The following is a 20723-nucleotide window of genomic DNA, read 5'->3' on the forward strand; positions in this document are numbered from 1 at the left end:
TCAACCTGTTTTTATTATTGATCCCCCCCAAATTCTTTTCAGACACTTTTCCCCTATTTACACCCCACTCATGAAATTTTAATTCCACAGTTATACCATATATCTGTTTGTGTGTTATTTGTATTTCTGTTCTTTATCCATTAAAAGAATTTTTTTTAAATATTTATTTATTTGACAGAGAGAGATCACAAGTAGGCAGAGAGGCAGGCAGAGAGAGAGAGAAGAGGAAGCAGGCTTCCCACTAAGCAGAGAGCCCGATGCGGGGCTCGATTCCAGGACCCTGAGATCATGACCTGAGCCGAAGGCAGAGGCTTAACCTACTGAACCACCCAGGCACCCTAAAAAAAAAATTTCTGCCCACTCCAGAACCAGTTTTTATTACCTTTGGGAGTGCTGTTGCCGGGCTAATTCTTCTCTACTAGTGACACGTTCCTCGTTGCTCTTCTGCATGCCCTGTGGGTTTAATATGTTGAGGCAAGGAGAAAGTTCCAGTCCCTGTTACTCCATCTTGGTTGGAAGCAGGGGTCTCCCCAGATCCTGACAGTTTCATATTATACATACAGCCCAACCATTCCACCCCAAAGTAGTGACCCAAGAGAAGTAAAAACAGAGCTATGTAAAAACTTAAATATGAATGCTCATAGAAGCTTTATTTCTAGGGGCACCTGGGTGGCCCGTCAGTTAAGTATCTGCCTTCATCTCAGGTCGTGATCTCAGGGTTCTGGGATTGAGCCCCGCATCAGGCTCCCTGCTCAGGAGGGTCTGTCCCTCCCCCCACACTTGGTACATTCTCTCTTACACATAAATAAATACAAATCTTTTAAAAAAAAAAAAAAAGGGCAACTGGGTGGCTCAGTGGGTTAAGCCTCTTCCTTCAGCTAGGTCATGATCTCGGGGTCCTCAGATCAAGCCCTGCATTGGGGTCTCTGCTTGGCAGGGAGCCTACTTCCCCGTCTCTCTCTGCCTGCTGCTCTGCTTACTTGTGATGTCTCTGTCAAATAAATAAAATCTTAAAAAAAAAAAAGGAAAGGAAAAGAAGCTTTATTTCTAAGAACCAAAACCTGAGAACCACCCAAATGTCCATTGAAAGGCAAATGGATAAACTTCTATACAGTAGAATATTGAACAGTAAAAAGTATTATGATAAAGTTTTGATACATGCAGTGATATGGATGAATCTCAGAATCATCCTGGATCAAAGAAGCCGGATCAAAGACTACCTGCCATGTAATTTAAAATCCAAAATGAGGGGTGCCTGGGTGGCTCAGTTGATGAAGCAATGGCCTGCGGCTTGGGTCATGATCCTGGAGTCCCAGGATCCAGTTCCACATTGGGCTCCCTGCTCAGCGGGGAGTCTGCTTCTCCCTCCGACCCCTCTCTCTACTCATGCTCTCTCTTTGTCTCTCAAATAAATAAATAAAATCTTTAAAAAAAAATGAAACTCAAAAATGCAAACTGATCTATAGACAAAAAGATGACTCATGGTTGCCTAGGAATGGAAATGGACTGATCACAAAGGAAATTTTTTGTGGAAAAGGAAGTTTTTATTACTTGGTGGGAGTAATTTCATGGACAAACATGTCAGGACCCAAAAAATTATATATTATAAATATGTGGTTTATTATATGCCACTTGTATATGTCAATAAAGTGAAAAAAAAAAAACAATGAGAGGTTTGGACTCCTGGGGAATCCGTATTTCTCACTGGTGACCCATGTCCATAAATATGCCCAAGTGCACGTTATGATGGTTTTTTAAAATTTATAATAGTAGTGAAGTTTAATATGCTGGCAATTTGAAGATTTTAATTAACTTGATTCAGGCAAAAACGTGTACATACAGGTATATAATTATAGACCTCATGCTAGTGATTGTTCCATTCTGCTCTAATGGACTTGAGTAGGTGTAAAACAGAATAAACTGTCCTCAGAATCTGTGGGCTGTGGTGAAAGAGTCATGGTTTCTGAAAAGCAGGTAGACATGGGTACAGATAATGCCCAGAGTTTGGCTGTCTAGCCTGACATTTTAGGACAGTTCTGGAAGTGGTGTACTTATTTCCTAATTTTCTAGAAGGTAATGGTAATAAAAAAATTGAGGTATAGTACACTTTCAGAAAAGTTAATCTGCTGCAATTTCACATAGCAAATACACCCATGTGAATAGCATCCAGATCAAGAAACAGAATATTACCTGGTACAGCCATTTTTTTAAAATACAGTGTTGGCTGGGCTAATTAGATGAAGTTGAACAGATGCTGAATAACTGACCAGACATGTCGATTCTGAAGTTTCTGACCCTGGAAGTATATGCTGTACGAAAATTGTTCTGTTCGCTTTTATCTTTGTAGACATCGCTTATGTTTTGCTTAATTAAAATACTTCCTCTTGGCAGTGGACTCTCAGAGAATTGACCGGGAGGGAAGAATTCCAGATGAAACGTTAGATAAATTGAAGAGCCTGGGGCTTTTTGGGATGCAAGTCCCAGAAGAATATGGTAAGTAAAGGAAAACACCACCCTGCTGGTTTGACGCTTAAGTAAGCACGCCATGTTTGTCCAGGAAAGGGTTCTGTTTGGGAAAGGTGGCCTTTAAATGCAGTATGTCCAGGATCAAACTATAAAACCACTGGAATTAATAAAAACACCCACCACGGACCAGAGCTGGGGTGGCTGACAGGTGAGTGTGTGGACTAAGAGATCTAGGAAGAGGAAGAAATGTTGAGGCCTGTACTTGGTTCATTTGGTGTGGATCAGGGCCACTGCAGGATGTCCATGCTCTCTAGGTCCTTGTGGGCCGTGGAGAAGGGGGTGTGTATAACCTTAAAGCCACATTGGCCAATTTCAGTGTCATCCGCACTGTGAGGCCCTTTGGTCTCTCCACAGAGGAATTGCCCCAGACCTATGAGCCCTTTTTGTTAGAGGGATGACTGTGGGCTGAGAGCTCAGGTGTCAGGGTCTGCCACTCTGCTTCCTGTCCTGGTACAGAGGAAGAAGGCGCATGGCTGTAAGACACAGGGGCATTGAGGTGGGAGATTAGATCACTGAGAACATTCAAACCGGGCAGGTTGTGTTCTGGACTGTCCCTGTAATTCCTGGATCATTGTAGTGATGTTTTCAACCCCCAGATGAAAGACCCGGCCTTTCTCCCCAGGATCCCAGCGTGATTCCGCCTTCGTAGATTTGGCCAATCACTACAGATATCTCTCTCCTGCTTAATCTAAAATTGGTCATCTAAATTCTGTAGGGATTAAGGGGACAGCAAGAAGTGGGGCAGGGGGTTAGGGAGACGAGGAACAGAGCCTGTGGCGCAGGGGCAGAATACAGTCACACACACGCGCACACCATTTAATTTTACCTCTTGGTCCCCTTTGACATAAAAGCATGGCTCTGGGCTTCACAGCCCATATGCAGCACCCATTGCTCTGGGAGCCCCCTGCCTGAGCCTTCTCTGGAGCCATTTTCCCCTTGGATCAGCTAGGAGTCCGGTTTAGGGGAAGGAGCTGTTGATGCTGCTTTAAAGGTTTGGGCCTATTTCTTGTCTTTGAGGTGGTTATTTGGACATTGATATTTGGGGCATTTTTCCAGCCAGGTTGTGAGTTAGGTTTTACAGAGCAAGACACAGAAGACAGGAGTTTTTCTTGACATTATGTCTCTGCCTGACTTATCTCCAGAGACTAAAGTTAGGCCTGTGTTGTTCCTCTACCCCCTCAGCAGCCAGGGCTGGGGGGCCCTCGACATCTGTAGAGTAAGTTCCCATTGGTACTCAACCTGCAGCCGGTCCTGGCTGAGATCGAGTGTGAACATTTAGGACCCACTAGTGCAGGCCTGATCTGATTCGGAGGCATAACAACACTGCCGCAGTCAGCTTCCCTAATGTGTAGTCCGAGGTGAATATGGGAACAGAGTGAAGGTAGAGGCGGAGCCAGAGAACTGTGGCAGGTCTGTCAGCTAAAAAATATAAATGACTAAGTGCTTGGAGAAAACAGAAGTGGCAGAAGAGAACCTCTAGACATAGCCAGGTTAGTGATAATACATATTTCCCCTTCAGAAGCATTTTTAAATTGCCTCTTGATTGGTGAAAAGTACTTAATTTGATGTGGGAACACTTTGTGTCTGTTTGGGATGTATGTTTCTCCATCTGTGTGTGTTTCATGCCAGCACGTGTGGGTGGTGTGTGTGTGTGTGTTGGCATGTGATGGTGTGACTCTGCACCCACTATTCTTGTGTTCTGTCCTACTCATGATATGAAAATGTTCTTTATTTCCTGAGATGAGTTTGGGGCTTTTTGCTTTCTTTTTTTTTCCTTTCTCTCTCTTTTTTTTAATCTTTTCTTGGGAAATTAAGACAACAGCAACTTCATGTTTGTGCCCCAAAATTTTCGGGGAAATGTTCCCAGTCTGGAGCATTCTGAAGACTGGCTGGAAACGACCATCTTGAAAAATGGAGGCCCTTTTGGCAACCCAGCCTGGGTTTTTCTCCCCCAGTTCCCTGTGTGCTGCCCAGTGTGTGATTCCTTCCTGCCACCTCAGCTTCTCCCCAGCCAGCAGTCTCCACCTACTTGTTGTCTGTCTCCATGTGATTGCTGTTCCTCCATGATTGCAATGATACCTGTGTTAGTGGAAAAGCACTAGAAGGGGCACCTGGGTGGCTCAGTGGGTTAAGCCTCTGCCTTCGGCTCGGGTCATGGTCTCAGGGTCCTGGGATCGGGCCCCATGTCAGGCTCTGCTCAGTGGAGAACCTGCTTCCTCCCTCTCTCTCTGCTTGCCTCTCTGCCTCTCTGTGAGCTCTCTCTGTCAAATAAATAAAATCTTTAAAAAAAAAAAAAAAGGGCACCAGAAGGTTTTGGTGTTTTTTTAAAAACTGTACTGTGTCCCTCAGGATATGAAATAAGTAAGACCAAAAGTGTTTCGTGTCACACTTCTGTGTAACGGCATGGGTGGGGATGAAATACTGCGGAGCCCTGGCCTTCCCTCGGTGTGGAGCCTACAGGACTACACGTCAGGCAGGGCCACCCTTCCCTTTATGTGTGAGTGGCACCCTCTGCAGGCGGGCTGTGCAGTGTCTCCAGGGCTAGTACCCCCACCCAAATTCAGGGCCCAGCTCTGCTCCTGTTGGCCATGTGACCCTGGGCCCCCATCTGTCATTTTTAAGACACAGAGGCCACCCAGCTGCCTCTAGAAGTTGAAGATGAAAAGCAAGATACATCAGCTCAGTGGAGTGTTTGTTTTTTTTTAATCTTTGTCTTCTTCGTAGAAGAGTGATTTCTATCCAGGTTGATTTACCTCCCCAGGGAATGTTTGGCAACGTCTAGAGACGTTCTCGGCCATCAAACCCTGGGAAAAAGGGAACTCCTGGCATCTCGCAAGCAGAGGCCGACCATGCTGCCAAAAGTCCTGTAGTGCGGTGGACAGTTCCCCACAGCAAGGCACAATCCATCCCAGAGTGTCAGAGTGCGGAGGCAGAGAAAACCTGTCCTAGAGCCCACCGGATACAGGGAAAGGGCTGCAGGATAGCTGCCAGATTTATAAAGATCTGTATCTGGGACAGAAGACACTCAAAACATTTTAAATGATTTAATGTGTGTGAAGGTATGCTCTTTGTGTTGAATGTTACATTTTTATGCTAAAAACATACATATGTACATATGCTTATATGCCTAGAAAAAATCTGAAAGGATGTACTCAGAAATGCTCTGATAAGTTTATGGGTAATTTTTATTTTCTTTGGACCTCTCTGTACTGTGATTTTTTAAAATGGTGACATGGTCTTTATAAGCAAAAAGAACAGTCAAACCCTTTGCCTTTAATGGGAGGAATTTGGGTCTGGGCCACAAATAAAGCTAGTCTGTTTCTTCTCCAGGTGGCCTGGGCTTCTCCAACACTATGTACGCACGTCTAGGAGAAATCGTCGGCCTGGATGCATCAATCGCCGTGACCCTGGCGGCACACCAGGCTATTGGCCTCAAGGTCAAGTGTCTAGGGTTTCCTTCTGATGCTTTGCGAAGGTCAGGAGTCACATTGGGGGTATGGAGGCAGGAGGCTTGCTCACTTTGACCAGGAAGTGACTTGGGCTTGCCGTCTCAGGGTCTTGGGGGGCGCCCTGCAGCACTCCCTGTGATCTTCCTCTCTGTAGCCACCCCGGATGGCGCTGAGTCCCCACACAAGATCAAAGTTGCTTTGATCACACTGTGCCTTCCCTTGGAATCCTCCTCCCTTCTCCATCACCCTTGACCCATCCTTTGAGGCCCACACCAGATGCCACTGTGTCAGAGCCTGTCTTCACCTCACCATTTGACGCAAATCTTTCCTGCTGAGCTTGGAACTCATGAGGGACCAGAGCGTGTCTTCCCTGCTGTTCGTGCATGTCTTCCTTATCCTGGGCTTGGAGCATTTTAGGGCAGGGCCATGGTCACACAGCTTTCTGTGACCAGCCCACTACTCAGGCTGTCTCTGTTCTGTGTAGAAAGTGAAAGGAGCGAAGTGAATGGTGTGCTTGCCCGCCCCCCCCAACCCTGACCGCACTTGTGCTCCGAGCAATCATCCAGTGGAAAGAGCACACTTCTCCCCATGCTACTGATTGAGAGGGGGTGGGGCGGTTCTGACACTGCCCGCACACCTTCTTTCTGCCAGGCGTGGCCTTGGCGTGCCTGAGTCTTCACTCGTTATCATCCAAACACCCCTCCATTGGGTAGCATTACCCCCAGTGTGGAGTTGAGAGGATGGAGGCTGAGAGGAGGGACCTCTCTGGCCCGAGGCCACCCAGCCTGAACTGCGGTGATGCGGGTCCCGGAGTCCGGCCCAAAGCCATGCTGGTGCTCCAGACCCAGGCCCTGCCAGAGGGTGCACTTCTGAGCGGCTCCTCGGCAGCCTGCCACCGCCTGCTCATCAGCAGCCTCCCCTTCCCCACCTTGGGGCTGCAGGCTCTAGGCTCAGGGTATTTCCTTTTGCAGGAGTTGTTTTCTCCAGAAAGGGCCGTGTTCTGCAAGCATGTGGTACATGTCCTTTCTTCTCCACAGCTGATAGCAGCCTTGTGTGTGTTTGGTTTAGGGGATCATCTTGGCCGGCAACAAGGAGCAGAAGGCCAAGTACCTGCCCAGACTGGCATCGGGGGAGCACATTGCTGCCTTCTGTCTGACGGAGCCAAGCAGGTGTGCCCCCGGCAAGAGGTGGCACATGGCAGCCGCCTGGTGCATCTTCTGGGTGCCCTGGGATGAGGGCTGTGGGTTTTGGTGAATCAGTGGTGGTTTTTCTCTCTTCCATCCCTGAATCTTCCAGATCATCGACTCAGCAACTTTTCTTGCAGTTCTCTTATGTTTACCTTACTGGTCTGTCCCAGTGAGACTTACAAATGAGATAGCATACCCGGCAGCACCTGTCAGGTCATTGTTCGTGGGCTGCAGCGCACCTCACGTAGGATAGGGCTTTTAGCCTTCTAAGCAGCTTTCCAAGTGTGTTGGGCAAGCAATACTATCCCCACTGAACAGGTTAGGAACCGAGGGTTCAGTGAGGTGGTGTCATCAACCCAGAGTCACACAGGCCACTGAGGACTCAGGACTTCCACTGCCAAGTCTGTTACTTGGACTGCACTCCATCCCACTTCCCCTCACTTGGGAACCGGGGGTGCCCTGCCCTCATGGGAGCGCAGATGAGCCCGTTCTGCGCACACATGCCCACATTCCAGCGGAAGGCCAGGTCGTTTGCGCTGCCGCTCTTTCGTGTGAAGAAGCAGGGTGACCAAGTCCAGCCTGCCACCTGTCTCTGTAAGTGAGGTTTTGCTGGAATGCGCCCTCCCATTGCAGTGGTAGAGACGTGCCAGTGGAACGACACCCTGTAGCCTGCAGAGCTGGAAATGTTTATCATCCAGCCCTTTATTAAGAGTTCCCCAGTGCCCGTGTTAAGGTAACCAGACTCTCCTATTTGCCGGCCCCCAGAACCGCTTGCGCCCAGCATCGTGTGCCTCACCAGTGTGTTTCTATTCCCACAGTGGGAGCGACGCAGCCTCCATCAAGTCCAGGGCCACGCTGAGTGAGGACAAGAAGCACTACATCCTCAACGGCTCCAAGGTAGCGCTCCGCCACCTGCTCTGGGTCTCGCCCGGCCATCACCACACGCTGACGGCGCGCACACCACGGTCATGAAGCGCATGCACACCATGTCTTGACTGGCCATTCTTGGTTGCGTGCGGCTTTCTCTTTCTGGAGGAAGAAACTGGCTCAGGGAGGTGAAGTGACCATATTTCAAACCTACGCAGGAGTTTAGTATAAGAAGCTTCCTGTCAGCCACCCCCGGCATCAGCATCTTCTAACCCTGAGCCCGCCTGCACCTTCATCGCATCCCTGAGACTTTGAGTACGGGTCTCCACAAGATGAATCTGTTTAAACCCCGAAGTCAAAACCCCCATTCTCACATTGAGACTGAGGTGAACCTCTTTGTCCACACAGGCTTGAATTCCCAGAGCCGGGAGCTTTATGTTTCTGGCCTGAAGTTTGACAAAGGGTAGCTGTGGCAAAGGGTAGAGCTGAGAGGTGGTGCATAACTGTTTGGTTTTTCTCCAAAGCCCTTTTCCTTTCTTCCCTCAGGTCTGGATCACCAATGGAGGACTTGCCAATATTTTTACTGTGTTTGCAAAGACGGAGGTTGTTGATTCTGATAGTTCAGTAAAAGACAAAATCACAGCCTTCATAGTAGAGAGAGACTTTGGTGGAGTCACTCACGGGAAACCTGAGGATAAGTTAGGCATACGTGGCTCCAACAGTAAGTAGCGTGCGTGCGTGCATTATGGACCCATCCAAATTCAAGATAAAATGAGATGTAAATAGTTTTGGTTCCACATAAGCATATCAGCAAAATCCCATTAGGAATGCCACAGTGACTCCATGGTAGTGCCAAGGAGCTCCTTGAAGCTAATTGATTCTTTTAATACATGTTATGTGTGCCCCTCTCTGTGTGGGGGCTCTGGTGATCTCCCCGGGAGCACTTTATCCTGTGAGGAAGGCTGTAATGGACACCAAGGAGGCAGAGGGGTATCCTAGGTAAACATTCTACTGTAGGACACCCCATCTTTCCTGCCTGGAAGCTCCTCCCTGTCGCCCTCCCATGTACCCACCTGGGCCTGCCTGCATCCCCTGGGCAGCACTTGGTCGCCATGAGGCTAGTGTCCTGTATGTGGCTCCCAACCCAACCAGCACTGCCAGGGAGTCATGAGACTGCCTCCTGGGGCTCCTAGTTCGAATCATGGGATATGTGTGCTACAGAGGACTGCAGGTGGCCCCTCCAGACCCGCTTCTGTGTGTCACCTCTTCTTTGGGGATCCTGGGTTCCCGGTGGCAGTATTTGCCCTGCAGCCTGGCTCGGCAGGGTCCGAGGGCCCTGAGCTCTGGCCTGGCTCTGCTACCTAGAGATTCCGTGACCTCACACCAGCTCATTTGCTTTCCTGTGCTTCTGTTTCCTGCCCTAAGAGAAAGGGGTGATAACAGAGAACGCATGTGGTGAGGTGACTGGGAAGGGAGTGTTATGACATCTGTATAATGCTTCGTGTACATGGAGGCAGGTGTTACCTACCACCACACTCGTGCTGCCTATTGAGACTTGCCCAGAACCTTCCAACAGAGGAAGGAGTGTGGTCAGAGGCCCAAGATACAGAGCTTGAGATGCCAATTGGGAAAAGGTGGTCAGAGTTGATCCAGGTGAGGGAGAGAGCAAGGTGGCATCCTGCACCACTGCTGGGCCAGCGTCTACACTGCAGTCGGGGTGACTGGTGCCCCTGGAATCATGCAGTGGCCCCACAGGAATGGATCGGGTGGCCCAGGGTGAGGTCAGAGCGGGAGGCAGCGTCCTTCCCACCCTCAGCAGCCTGCAAAGGAGTTCGAGCCGCTGGGACAAGGGCCTGGCCCCATAACCTGTATGTTATAAATAGGACCAGCAGCCAGAGATGATTTCATTGTATTTCACAATCAAGCCATTGGAATAGTAGAATAAAGTCAGCAGACGTGGTTGCTTGCTGTTTGGCTCCTCTTGAGCCATGACTTTCCTTGTCCCGAGTCTCCCTTTCTTGTGTTAAGTTGCTGGGTGCTGCAGTGTGCATGTGACAGTGCGAAAACTGGTGCAGAAGCCCCTGTTCCTCCCACGTTTGTACTCACCGTTGCCACGCTTTTCCCTTTCTGCCTGCCTCCACACCAGGCACTTCCTCACTTCGGGCTCTGTCCCCATCCCCCTGTCTGGGAAGCCACCCCAGCGCTCAGCTGCCTGTGAGCCTTTGTCTCTTGCAGCCCGCAGGTTCTGGGCAGCCTGCCCCGGGCTGTGGGAGGGGTCCCGATCTGCCTTGTGGGTACCGTGCTGGGGCTTGTTCTCATAGTGGATCACGGGAGCCCCTGGTGGGCCAAGCCAGACCACGCCTGCACAGGGAAGGCCAGGGCTCTAGCTGAGTGGGCTCCATGTTCTGGCGACAGCTGGCAGGGCAAGACAGGGGAAGGCTGTCCGCTTGCACAAGCCACAGTGCGGGCTGCAAGTGCATTGGAGTTAAGTGGGACCTGTGCTCCTATTGCTCCCATTGAGTCCAGGCACCTTTGAAGGGCTGCGCCATCCACTTTCATGTTCCACCTCTGGTTCGTGCTCCTCCAAACTTCTGAGTGTCACCTTAGAAAAGCATGATGAAGGCCCTTAACAAAAATGTGGTCATTTACTCCCTCTCCAACTTTTGATTCTGTTACTGCTCTCTATTTCATCTGTAATACTTAAGGCATCATCGTGTCCCTAGCGAAGTAGGGGCTCCATGTGGACAGGAACCTTGTCTTTCTCTATTCTTTCAGTAGCTGGAGAATGAATGAGTGAAGGAATGAATGAATTACATTTCATGCCTATGGGTCCAGTGCGAGTGCTCTGCGTTCATCAGGTAAGGCCTCCAATTTCTTCTTTTTCAGCTTGCGAGGTGCATTTTGAAAACACCAGGGTGCCCGTCGAAAATGTCCTTGGAGAAGTTGGAGGCGGGTTTAAGGTGCGTCATGAAAGCAGCCCCCATGAGGGTTCATGGTGTGGCTTGTTGGCCCCCAGCCCCCTGTCCCATCTCTGCTTGTAGCAGACCAGTGTGTGCTTGCCAGCTAACTATGTGTAGTTCTCTGATGGGAAATCAGCAGAATGGAGAAGGAGGCCCCCAGAAGAGGGAGTGTGTGGTTCTTCGAGGCTTCATTTGCCTGAGTAGGGGTAGGATTCCTGTCTCCAGCATGTGGAAGAAACCAGGTCAGTGGGCACTGACGAAGCTCAGGCTTTCTGAGTGCACAACCCTGAGGCACGGCCTGAATTTTTTCCTTGGAGTCAGATTTATTATTTTTTAATTAACTTAAAACTCAGATCACATAAACTTAATAATTTTTAAATGTACACGTGGGTGTTATTTAGTCATTTTGTTGTACAGCTGTGACCATTGTCTAATTCTGGAACATTTCATCACCCCAGAAAGAAATGCCCTATCTTTTCATTTCCCCTTTCCCAGTCTTTGGCAATCGCTGTTTTACTTTCGGTTTCTGTGGATTTACCTATTTTTAACATTTCGTGTAAATGGAATCCACGTGCGACCTTTTGTGTGTCTGGCTTTCACTTAGTGTAATGTTTGTGAGCTTTTTCCATGTTGTAGCTCTTGTCATTCTTTTCTGTAGCTGAATAACATTCCATTGCAGGGACACACCATGTTTGTCTGTTCATAAGCTCATGGGCATTTGGACCGTTTCCACATTGGGACTATTATCAGTAATGCTGCCATGAACATTCATACATAAGTCTTCACGTGAACAGTTGTTCTCAGTCCTTTTGGGTGATACATACCTAGAAGGAGCGTTGCTGGGTCATATGGTGGCTGTATGTTTTTTTGAGGACTGCCAGACTGTTTTCTGTAGCAGCTGCACCATGTTACGTGGCCAGCAGGAGTGTAGGAGGGTCCAGTTTCTCCACACCCTCACCAGTACTTGTTACTGGACATTTTTATTTTATTTTACTTTTATTATTATTATTTTTTTTTTTAAGGTTTTATTTATTTATTGACAGAGATCACAAGTAGGCAGAGAGGCAGGCACAGAGAGAGGAGGAAGCAGGCTTCCCGCTGAGCAAAGAGCCTGATGCGGGGCTTGATCCCAGGACTCTGGGATCATGAGCTGAGCTGAAGGCAGAGGCTTTAACCCACTGAGCCACCCAGGTACCCCTGGACATTTTTTAAATGACAGCCGTCCCAGAGGGTGTGCAGTGGTATCTCATTGGGGTTTGACTTAGTTTTTCCTGATGAGTGATCAGATTGAGCATCTTTTCAAGTGATTATAGGCTATTTATACATCTTTAGAGAAATGTATTTTCGAATACTTTGCCTATTTTTTTTTGAAGCTTATTTATTATTATTTTTCAGTAAACTCTACCCCCAATGTGAGGTTGAACCCATGACCCCAAAATCAAGAGTCACACACTCCCACTGACTGAGCCACCCAGGTGCCCCCTCCTTTGCCCATTTTTAAGCTGGCTGTTTGTCTTTACTGGTGCCCAGCCCAAATTTACAGGAAACTTGGGCAAGTATCTGCGCTCTGGGGAGCCCCACCCACCTTGCCTGTAAAGCAAGGATCACAGCAGTACCTTTCTCCCTTCCTGGGTATTATAAGAATCTGATAAATGCATTCAGCCAGAGCTTCTGGCTGGAGGCTGCTTGATGAATATGGACCAAAGGACCTGAGAGGTGAAAGGACAAAAGGACAGAAAGGGAGCAGTGCCTGCACAGTGGCATGTTTATTATTTGTGTAATCCGGATGTTATATACAGATGAGAGAATTAGGTGGGAAAAGTGAAATTACTTGAAGTGCGATCCCAAGAGAGTTGCTATTCATTGTTTAATTTTGATGCTTATCTTTCTAGACCTTTTAATTAATTAATTAATTAGTTGAAGTAGACTCCACTCCTGCATGGAGCCCCACATGGGCTTGAACCCACAACCCTGAGATCATGACCTGAGCTGAGATCTAGAGTCGGATGCTTAATGAACTGAGCCACCCAGGTGTCCCTGTCCAGACCTTGTTAAGGGGCGTACATCTCTTAAACGGTAATACTGTTTGTGTTATATAGCCTGTATTTTTTCACTCATCAAGAAATCCTAGTACTTACTCTCTTCATGCTAGTAAATGTATACTGCAGAGTATTTCTTTGGGTGGTGACAGCATAAGGGATGTCCTCAGGTTCCTAGGGTCAGGCATTTAACACTGGTTTCCCCTCCTTGCTGCTCAGAACTGTATTGCGTGGTGTATCTCTTTGCATGTATCTATGCACACTTGTCTGATTGTTTCCACAGTTTAAACGTCCGGCAGCAGGCTCTCCAGGTCAGAGGGCACAAACATTTTTCGTGGTCAGTGCCCACTGCCAGTTCACGTGTGGGAAGTCGGGCTGGCTCCTGTATGGGATGCCCCTTGCCCTAGTCCTTCCCACATGTTGGGTGTCCCACAAGTTAGGCATTGAAACTTTCCCCCCATTGTGTTAGGTATAAAAACAATTTTAAAAAAAATTTATTTGACAGAGATCCCAAGTAGGCAGAGAGACAGGCAGAGAGAGAGAAGGGTAAGCAGGCTCCCTGCCAAGCAGAGAGCCCAATGTCGGGCTCGATCCCAGGACCCTGAGATCACGATCCGAGTCGAAGAAGGCAGAGGTTTTAACCCACTGAGCCATCCAGGCACCCCAAAACAGTTGTTTTAATATGCAAAAGAAAATAGATCTCCAAAGCTCTTTCTTTGTTAGGAGTAGGATTGGTTGGCCATGGGCCTTAATGCTAAAAAGTGAGTGATTCTGGAGACCAATCAGAGGCCAGGTGAAGATCACCTGGCTGAAGGAGAAAAGAGCTGCCTCCTCTGGGTAGTCAGAGGTTTAATCGGTAGTCAGACCATGGAGGCGTGGAGGCTGTTGGTGAACTGCCAGGCAGGGGCTGTTGGAAATGTGGATTGCATCTCACTTTTGGCAAAGTGAGGTGTAGAATGCTCTTGTAGAAATGCCAGGAGACGTCCGCGGGAGAGAAGGTGGTAAAGCGGGCAGGTGCCACATAGACGGGAGGGGAGGCCCCACGGTTGAGGAGGAGGATTGGTAGTTGAGCTCAGGAGCCCTTCTTAAAAAAGGGTGAGATGTTTGATCCTCTGGGAAATGAGATCTAGTCTCAAATCCTTTTTTCTTTCGAAATTTTTTTTCTTTTTTTCTTTTTTTTAAATGAGGGTAAGAAGAAATTCTTGAAGGGGTTGTGAAATGGATTTCATTCATAAAACCATGAGCCAGCTTTTGCAAGCCCATGTGGGCAGAGGGGATGAGGTGGGAGAATTCATTTGCTCCTCATAGTCCTGGCAGGTCCCAAGACCAGTGCACACCTTCGGCCGGAGACATGGGCAGTCTGAGGTCGAAGCACAGCCCCAAGAGGAGGCAGAGGAGCATCTGGGTGTCACACTGTGGTGGGACATAACCACGCCCACTCTCCCATCCAGCACCCATGGTGCTGTTCCCGCATGCCCCAGTCTCCTTGGACTCAGCAGGTGGAATCTGCACTTCCCCCTCCCAGTCGTTGGAGCAGTTGTTTCTAACCTCATAGTGTCTGCTTTGAGATTCTCCCGTTGAGGTTAACAACCGATCATAAATTCAGAATCAGTCACATGGTTTATCCATCCAAGTCACACATAAGCATTCAGTTAGAAGCTGTAATATACACTTGGAGTTGAGCTTTTAGGAAAACTCAGAGTCCTTTCTGCCCTCAGCCCCGCTTGTCTTTGAGGCCTCCTAGTTGAGTATCACAGGTGTGGTTGGGGCTTGGCGGGTCACTACTGTGCTTCAGGAGGCTCACGCTGGTGGCAAAGTCTGGGTAGCTTGTAGGGTGTACTCAGCAGGTCTTAATTTCTGCCCCTCTTCTGAGGACTAAGAATTGATTTGTTCTATTGGAATAATGCTACTGCCCAGTTCCGTTATCAGAGGGTGACTCCAAGGATGTTTGTGACTGAGTTACCTTGTTGTGATGTGTTGGCCCCACACCCAGCCTGGTGGGAACTGGCAGGACAACTGACTTTCCCAGATGCTGGCACAGAATTCTCTATAGAGACTTGCCTTTTGTCCTCAAGAAACCATTTGGTAAGACAGACAAGCAGTGCTGTGGTCTGTCACCTGTGGTCCTCCAGGAGCTTTAGGCTTTTCCCAGCACAGCAGGGGTGATCTTAGGGAGTGAGGTCCCAGTGAGCTGCCCCCTTTCTCCCTACAGGTGGCCATGAACATCCTCAACAGTGGGCGGTTCAGCATGGGCAGCACTGTGGCCGGGATGCTCAAGAAATTGATCGGTAGGTAAGTCAGGGACAGGAACCTTTTGTGCCCCCGTCTTGCCCCTGCAGCCCCCACCCCAGCCTGGACACTCTACCGTGTCCTTACACAGGCCGCTGCTGGGCCGGGCCTTCTAACGGACAGACAGCCCAGCTGCAGTTTAAGATTTGGACTTTGGTTTAGACCAAAAAATGTGGTCAGTCTGCCCCCAAGTGGTTCATATTCCTTCTTGACACTCCTCTGATGTACTCACAGAGGAGACGGGGAGCGGGTGGGCTGTCAGAGGTCAAGAGGGGTTCCTGCTCTGACCACTGGGAACAGAGCTGCTTCACAGACATCTGGGGGTGAGCGAACCCTCAGTGCTGATTCAGGGGGAGACTCAGTGGGTGAGACGTGTAACTCTGGTCTCTCAGCCTCAGGATCTTCCCTTTATGTTTTTTGTTAGCATACCTGAGGCCTAGACTTTTTTTTTCAATGAACTTAGAACAGCCCTGTAGGGTTTTTGTTGGGTACAGATGTCATTATCATCTTAGATTTGTGAAAGCAACTGCAGGGAAAGGCATGGGGCCCTGACTTTTGGCAGGGGGGGCTCGTGTCCTGCTTTTGTTTATGAAGTTCTTCAGAGGCCAGGTGGGGACAGGGAGGCTTTGTTTTCATCTCTTAGTTCCATTTCATATATGAGGAGCCTGAGGCTCAGCAAGGGAAAGTGATTTGCCCAAGGCTACTCATCTAGGCCCAAAAGCTGATCCTGTCAGACTCCAAACTCAGGGCTTGGCTCGCTGTGCTGAGCTGTCCTCAAGGCCCTGAAGTGCCCTGGGCCTCTGCTTCCCCATCGGGAAAATGCCTCCGTGCAAGAGCTTCCTGGGGTCTCTCACAGTCGGCCTGCCCCAAAGGATGGCTCTTGAGGAGACTGACTGCAGGGGGTTGGGGGCTGGCATTCGCCAGCGGCCATGTTCTCTCAGGTGCTTTACACACGACAGGCTGCCCTCCTGCTCTGGTAATGGATGGCTGTGACAGGTGTGAGCCTGCTCCTCCTGCAGGGGGCCTCTGCACTCAGTGCCTCACTCACTGCAGCTCTGGCAGCTTCGGCAGCAATGCTGTGAGGTCGGTGGTGGTGGTGGTCGGGGATGGTAGCTGCTTGGCCCGGCCTACCACCTGATAAGAGAAAGTGCCAGATTCAGGCCTGATGCTAGACTCTGTGCTTCTGTTCCTGTCTGCTGCCGTAGGCCCGCCTGAGCAGGAGAGGCCTTGCCTCTGACAAGATGTGCTGGGAAGGGGTGGTACCGTCTTGCCGGGTATCTGGTCTCAGCAGACCCGTTTCTCCTAGTTCTTGCCTGACGTTTGCAGGGCAGTGAGGATAGCCTTGGGAAAGCATTTCAGGATAACGAGAAAATGGTTCTTTTAATGACTCTGATCTTCTTCAGAAATGACTGCTGCATATGCCTGCACAAGGAAACAGTTCAACAAGAACCTCAGTGAATTTGGACTGATTCAGGTACCAAAGGCTGTGGGGGGTGCCGCATGTGTTGATGACACGTGTGGGCACAGAAGGTGTGCTTCTGTGGCCTGTGGTGGTGACTCCTGCTGTGATTCGGAAGAAGACAAGATAAGGCTTTATTTAATGTGGCTCCCTGCCGGGAAGGCTGGGCTTGGTGCTCGTGGGCCTCGAGCCTCCGGACTTCATTTCCTTCTCTGTTTGTTGGCACATCTGGGTCTTACCACATGCAGATTGTTTCCTGATTGTGTTTTTTCCTGAACACCCCAGGAGAAGTTTGCCCTGATGGCTCAGAAGGCTTATGTAATGGAAAGCATGGCCTACCTCACTGCGGGGATGCTGGACCAACCGGGGTTTCCCGACTGCTCCATCGAGGCTGCAATGGTGAAGGTAATCCCTGCCCAGCCTGAGACCCCCAGAACGGCTCTTTAGCTGCAGCCTTTCAGACCCCGTGTTCCCTGCCACCTTCCTCTTCTTGTTCACTTATAGGTCAGTTTATCATTGATCCAGTATTTATGACGTCCCCACTATGTGCCAGGCATAGCCCTAGGACGCATCTGGGGAAGCCAGCACGGCACAGGAGAAACAGCAAAGAACAGTGCCCATTTGAGTGCATTTATAGGACAGGACAGTGTCTCCCCAGCACAGTTTGTGCCAAGTTGTCACCAGTCTATAACAGATGGAGAAAATACAGGCCATGTGTTACAATTTCCCATCAGTACACAGCAGCGGCCGAGCTTTTGTGGGAAGGACTTTTACTGTGGATGGACAGCCTTCCACTTTTGTGTGTCCCCTGCAGCCAGGTGTGGGGCCAAGCAGTTCTTGCACGGAGGAGCGAGCTGTGGGTGAATGGGGCTGGGTGGGCAGGGTCAGCCCTCCCGGAGAGGGAATCTGAGATGGGTTTTAAAAGGACAGGAGTTGGTGCGCCTGGGTGGCTCAGTGGGTTAAAGCCTCTGCCTTCGGCTCGGGTCATGATCCTGGGGTCCTGGGATCGAGCTCCACATCGGGCTTTCTGTTCAGCAGGGAGCCTGCTTCCTCTTCTCTGTCTGCCTCACCACCTACTTGTGATCTCTGTCAAATAAATAAAATCTTTAAAAAAAAAAAGACAGGAGTTTCCTCCGTGTGGCAAGTATGGAGTGGGCCCCTCTACCCCAAGAAAGCCTCAGATGTAGGAAGAGTCTCGAGGGGGCGCAGATAGGGAGCCACAGCTGGTCCCTGTGGAAGGAAAAAAAGGACCTGCCCTAGTCGACCGCATGAGACTATGACAGGGCAGCTGGGTTAGTCTGGGTTAGTCTCACCCTGGAGCCAGCCTCCCACGCCGAGCCTCCCACCTCCCTGCCCATCCACCCTGCCCTGGCTGTCCCCCTTGTGGAAGGCACTCAGCACCACCGGCCCCATGCTAACCGTGTCTTGGCCCCGGGGCAGGTATTCAGCTCAGAGGGCGCCTGGCAGTGCGTGAGCGAAGCCCTGCAGATCCTCGGGGGCTCGGGCTACATGAGGGACTACCCGTATGAGCGCCTGCTGCGGGACAGCCGAATCCTGCTCATCTTCGAGGTGAGCCCGCCAACCCCCTACCAAGTGCGCTTATCTGTCCTCCTCACACCTCACCTCCCAGGGTGGAGGGGAGGCCGAGAGGCCAAGCGAGCGCCCTTCCCACTGAGCCTACACTTCTGGTGGTGGGACAAGCAAAGGTCTCATGGGAGGCCCGGCTGTGCCTCCAGGGCTCACTCTGGGTTTGGCTTTCCTCTTCAGGATACTGAGGCAACTCAGCAGCGTCCTCTCCACAGGCTTCCCCAGCCTGGACACCTCCCTCTCTAATCGCTGCCACTCTTCGTGGGCTCAGAGGCCTAAAGAGGAGTTCAGTGCGGGGGGGCGGTGGGGGGAGACCCTGGGTGGGGTAAGAAAAGGGGGTTGGGGCCACAGAGAAGCCTTTGAGGAGCTTGGGGTCAAAGGTTAAACGGCCTGAGTGGAGAATACCCGCACAGTGAGGGCCTGAGGAGCACCTCCCCTGACAGTGGGCTGGAGTCTCAGGAAGCAAGTGCTCTTGGCCCTCGGGGGCAGAAACAACAGTGGCCTGGCCCAGGGGAAGGTAGTTTGGGCCAAGGACAGGGAAGTGGAATGTTCCAGGCCCAGATAGGGCCTTACCTGCCGGCACTGGGTAGAACAAGCAAGTTTTTGTGGCAGCAGTGGCTGGTCCTGGTAGGGGGGAGCTGGGGCAGGTTGTAGGAGAGTTGATGGGGTGGGGGCAGAGGGTAGATGAGAAGGGGAGACAAGTAGCCAGCCTGTGGAAGTCCCTGACCGATAAGCAGAAGAATTTGAATTTTCCTATGCAGGCACTGGAAGCCGTCAGAGCAGGGCATGACTTGAATGATTTGCCATTCTGGGAAATTCCCCAGGGCTGATGTTGGGGTGTGCATTTTGCAGAGGCCAGGTGCCTGCAGCAGAAAAGAGGGGTTGACTTCAGAGGCTGTGGTGAGATGGATAGAGTGTTAGGATGGTCGTAGGGAGTACAAGAGTTAGACCCGTAGACATGCTTGGAGCCTGAGTAGCGGGATGGTTTCTGAAGAGCACCTTCAGACAGCCTGCAGGTGGGGCCTGGCTCCCCAGCTGGGGTAAGGCCTCATGGCTGCTCTCACTCCTGGCATGCCCAGCCCTGCAGTCCTCTTAGAGGCCTGACAGGATGTGATGTGACCAGCCTGAGGGCACAAAGGGGACTTTTCCCAAGGGGATGGGGGACGTGTTGTGTCCCTGCTGCCCCAGAACTGCTGCTTCTGAGTCCCTTTCCCCTCAGCCCTGTTGAATTTGGTCCTGACCCGGGGGGGGGGGGGGGGGGGGGGGGGAGGGGGTGGGGGGACGGCGGAGGGCACAGAAGCTTTGAGGGCCATAGAGCCCTTTGTTTGAAACACATGCTCTGGGCTGGAGACTATGCAGGACAGGGCCCACCTTAGCCTGCAGGCCTCCAAGCTCTTCTCTCCCATGGGAGGCTCCTTCCCCTCAGCCTGGTTGAATTTGGTCCTGACCGGGGGTGGGGGGTTTGGGGATAATCCCAGGTGGTGAGCCGTGTTCACAGGGACAGCAGCTAGAAGAGGTGGCCCTCTGGGTATGGCTGCGTGGCACTGGGGAGCAGCAGCCAGCTCTTGTCCTCCACAGCCAGTGGCTTCCCTGAGGAATATAATGGCACCCACCCAGCATTTGCTGCACCTGGGTACCGGCACCCCTCCCTCCCGAGGAAGGTGGTTTCTCCCATCGTAAAGAAGCCAGAGTGGAGGCTTACAGAAAGGAAGGACTCCTGTATCACTGTCAGAGAGAGGTGGTAGATCCTGAGGGAGGCCACAGCTGTCTGGCCAGACCCCTGCTTGTCCCCGTGGGGGTGGTTGCCAGTGTGTTGCTGTCACCCTCTGGTCACAGCCCTGCTCCCAGGGTCACGCTGCTTCCAGCGTGGCAGCTTCCGTGGCACTGCTGAGGGGGCAGTGGGGTGGCCTAGCCAGCTGCATGCACAGCACATACAAGGCCATCCCAGTGGGGCCAACATGACTTATCTTCTGGCCACAGGGAACCAACGAGATTCTCCGGATGTACATTGCCCTGACAGGCCTGCAGCACGCCGGCCGCATCCTGACTGCAAGGATCAAGTAGGTGCCAGCCCCGCCAGCCGCTCCTCAGGTTCCCTCTGCCCATCAGAGGTCCATCCTGGGGCAGCAAGGGCAGGGTGCTGCCCTGTCCTGGGATGGGCATCATGGAGCCGTGCAGTGCTCAGCTCAGTCAGAGGCTGGCTGAAGGGAGGGAAAGAGACGGGAGCCTTAAAAGCCAGGCTCCAGAGCTTGGCCTTCACCTGCAGGTGATCAGAGGGGCCAGCTGCCTCAGGAAGCCCTCACTGCTCTCCTCCCCTGGCAGCTCCCATCACCCATGCTGCAGGGAGCTTTGTTTTCAGA

General features: G+C 50.9%; 1 protein-coding gene across 1 annotated transcript in view; it reads left to right on the top strand.

The window, feature by feature from the left end:
* Nucleotides 1-20723, top strand: part of ACAD9 (acyl-CoA dehydrogenase family member 9) — a 40628-nt gene that overhangs the window by 16349 nt on the left and 3556 nt on the right. Inside the window, exons 3-13 of the mRNA XM_032333849.1 lie at nt 2392-2493; nt 5857-5963; nt 7044-7144; nt 7981-8059; nt 8576-8750; nt 10916-10989; nt 15241-15316; nt 16721-16791; nt 17062-17181; nt 18217-18345; nt 20344-20423. Of these exons, the coding sequence (XP_032189740.1) occupies nt 2392-2493; nt 5857-5963; nt 7044-7144; nt 7981-8059; nt 8576-8750; nt 10916-10989; nt 15241-15316; nt 16721-16791; nt 17062-17181; nt 18217-18345; nt 20344-20423 (1114 nt within the window). The remainder of the gene's footprint in view (nt 1-2391; nt 2494-5856; nt 5964-7043; nt 7145-7980; nt 8060-8575; nt 8751-10915; nt 10990-15240; nt 15317-16720; nt 16792-17061; nt 17182-18216; nt 18346-20343; nt 20424-20723) is intronic.

The sequence above is a fragment of the Mustela erminea genome, chromosome 1, assembly GCF_009829155.1.
Source record: "Mustela erminea isolate mMusErm1 chromosome 1, mMusErm1.Pri, whole genome shotgun sequence".
Taxonomy (NCBI): domain Eukaryota; kingdom Metazoa; phylum Chordata; class Mammalia; order Carnivora; family Mustelidae; genus Mustela; species Mustela erminea.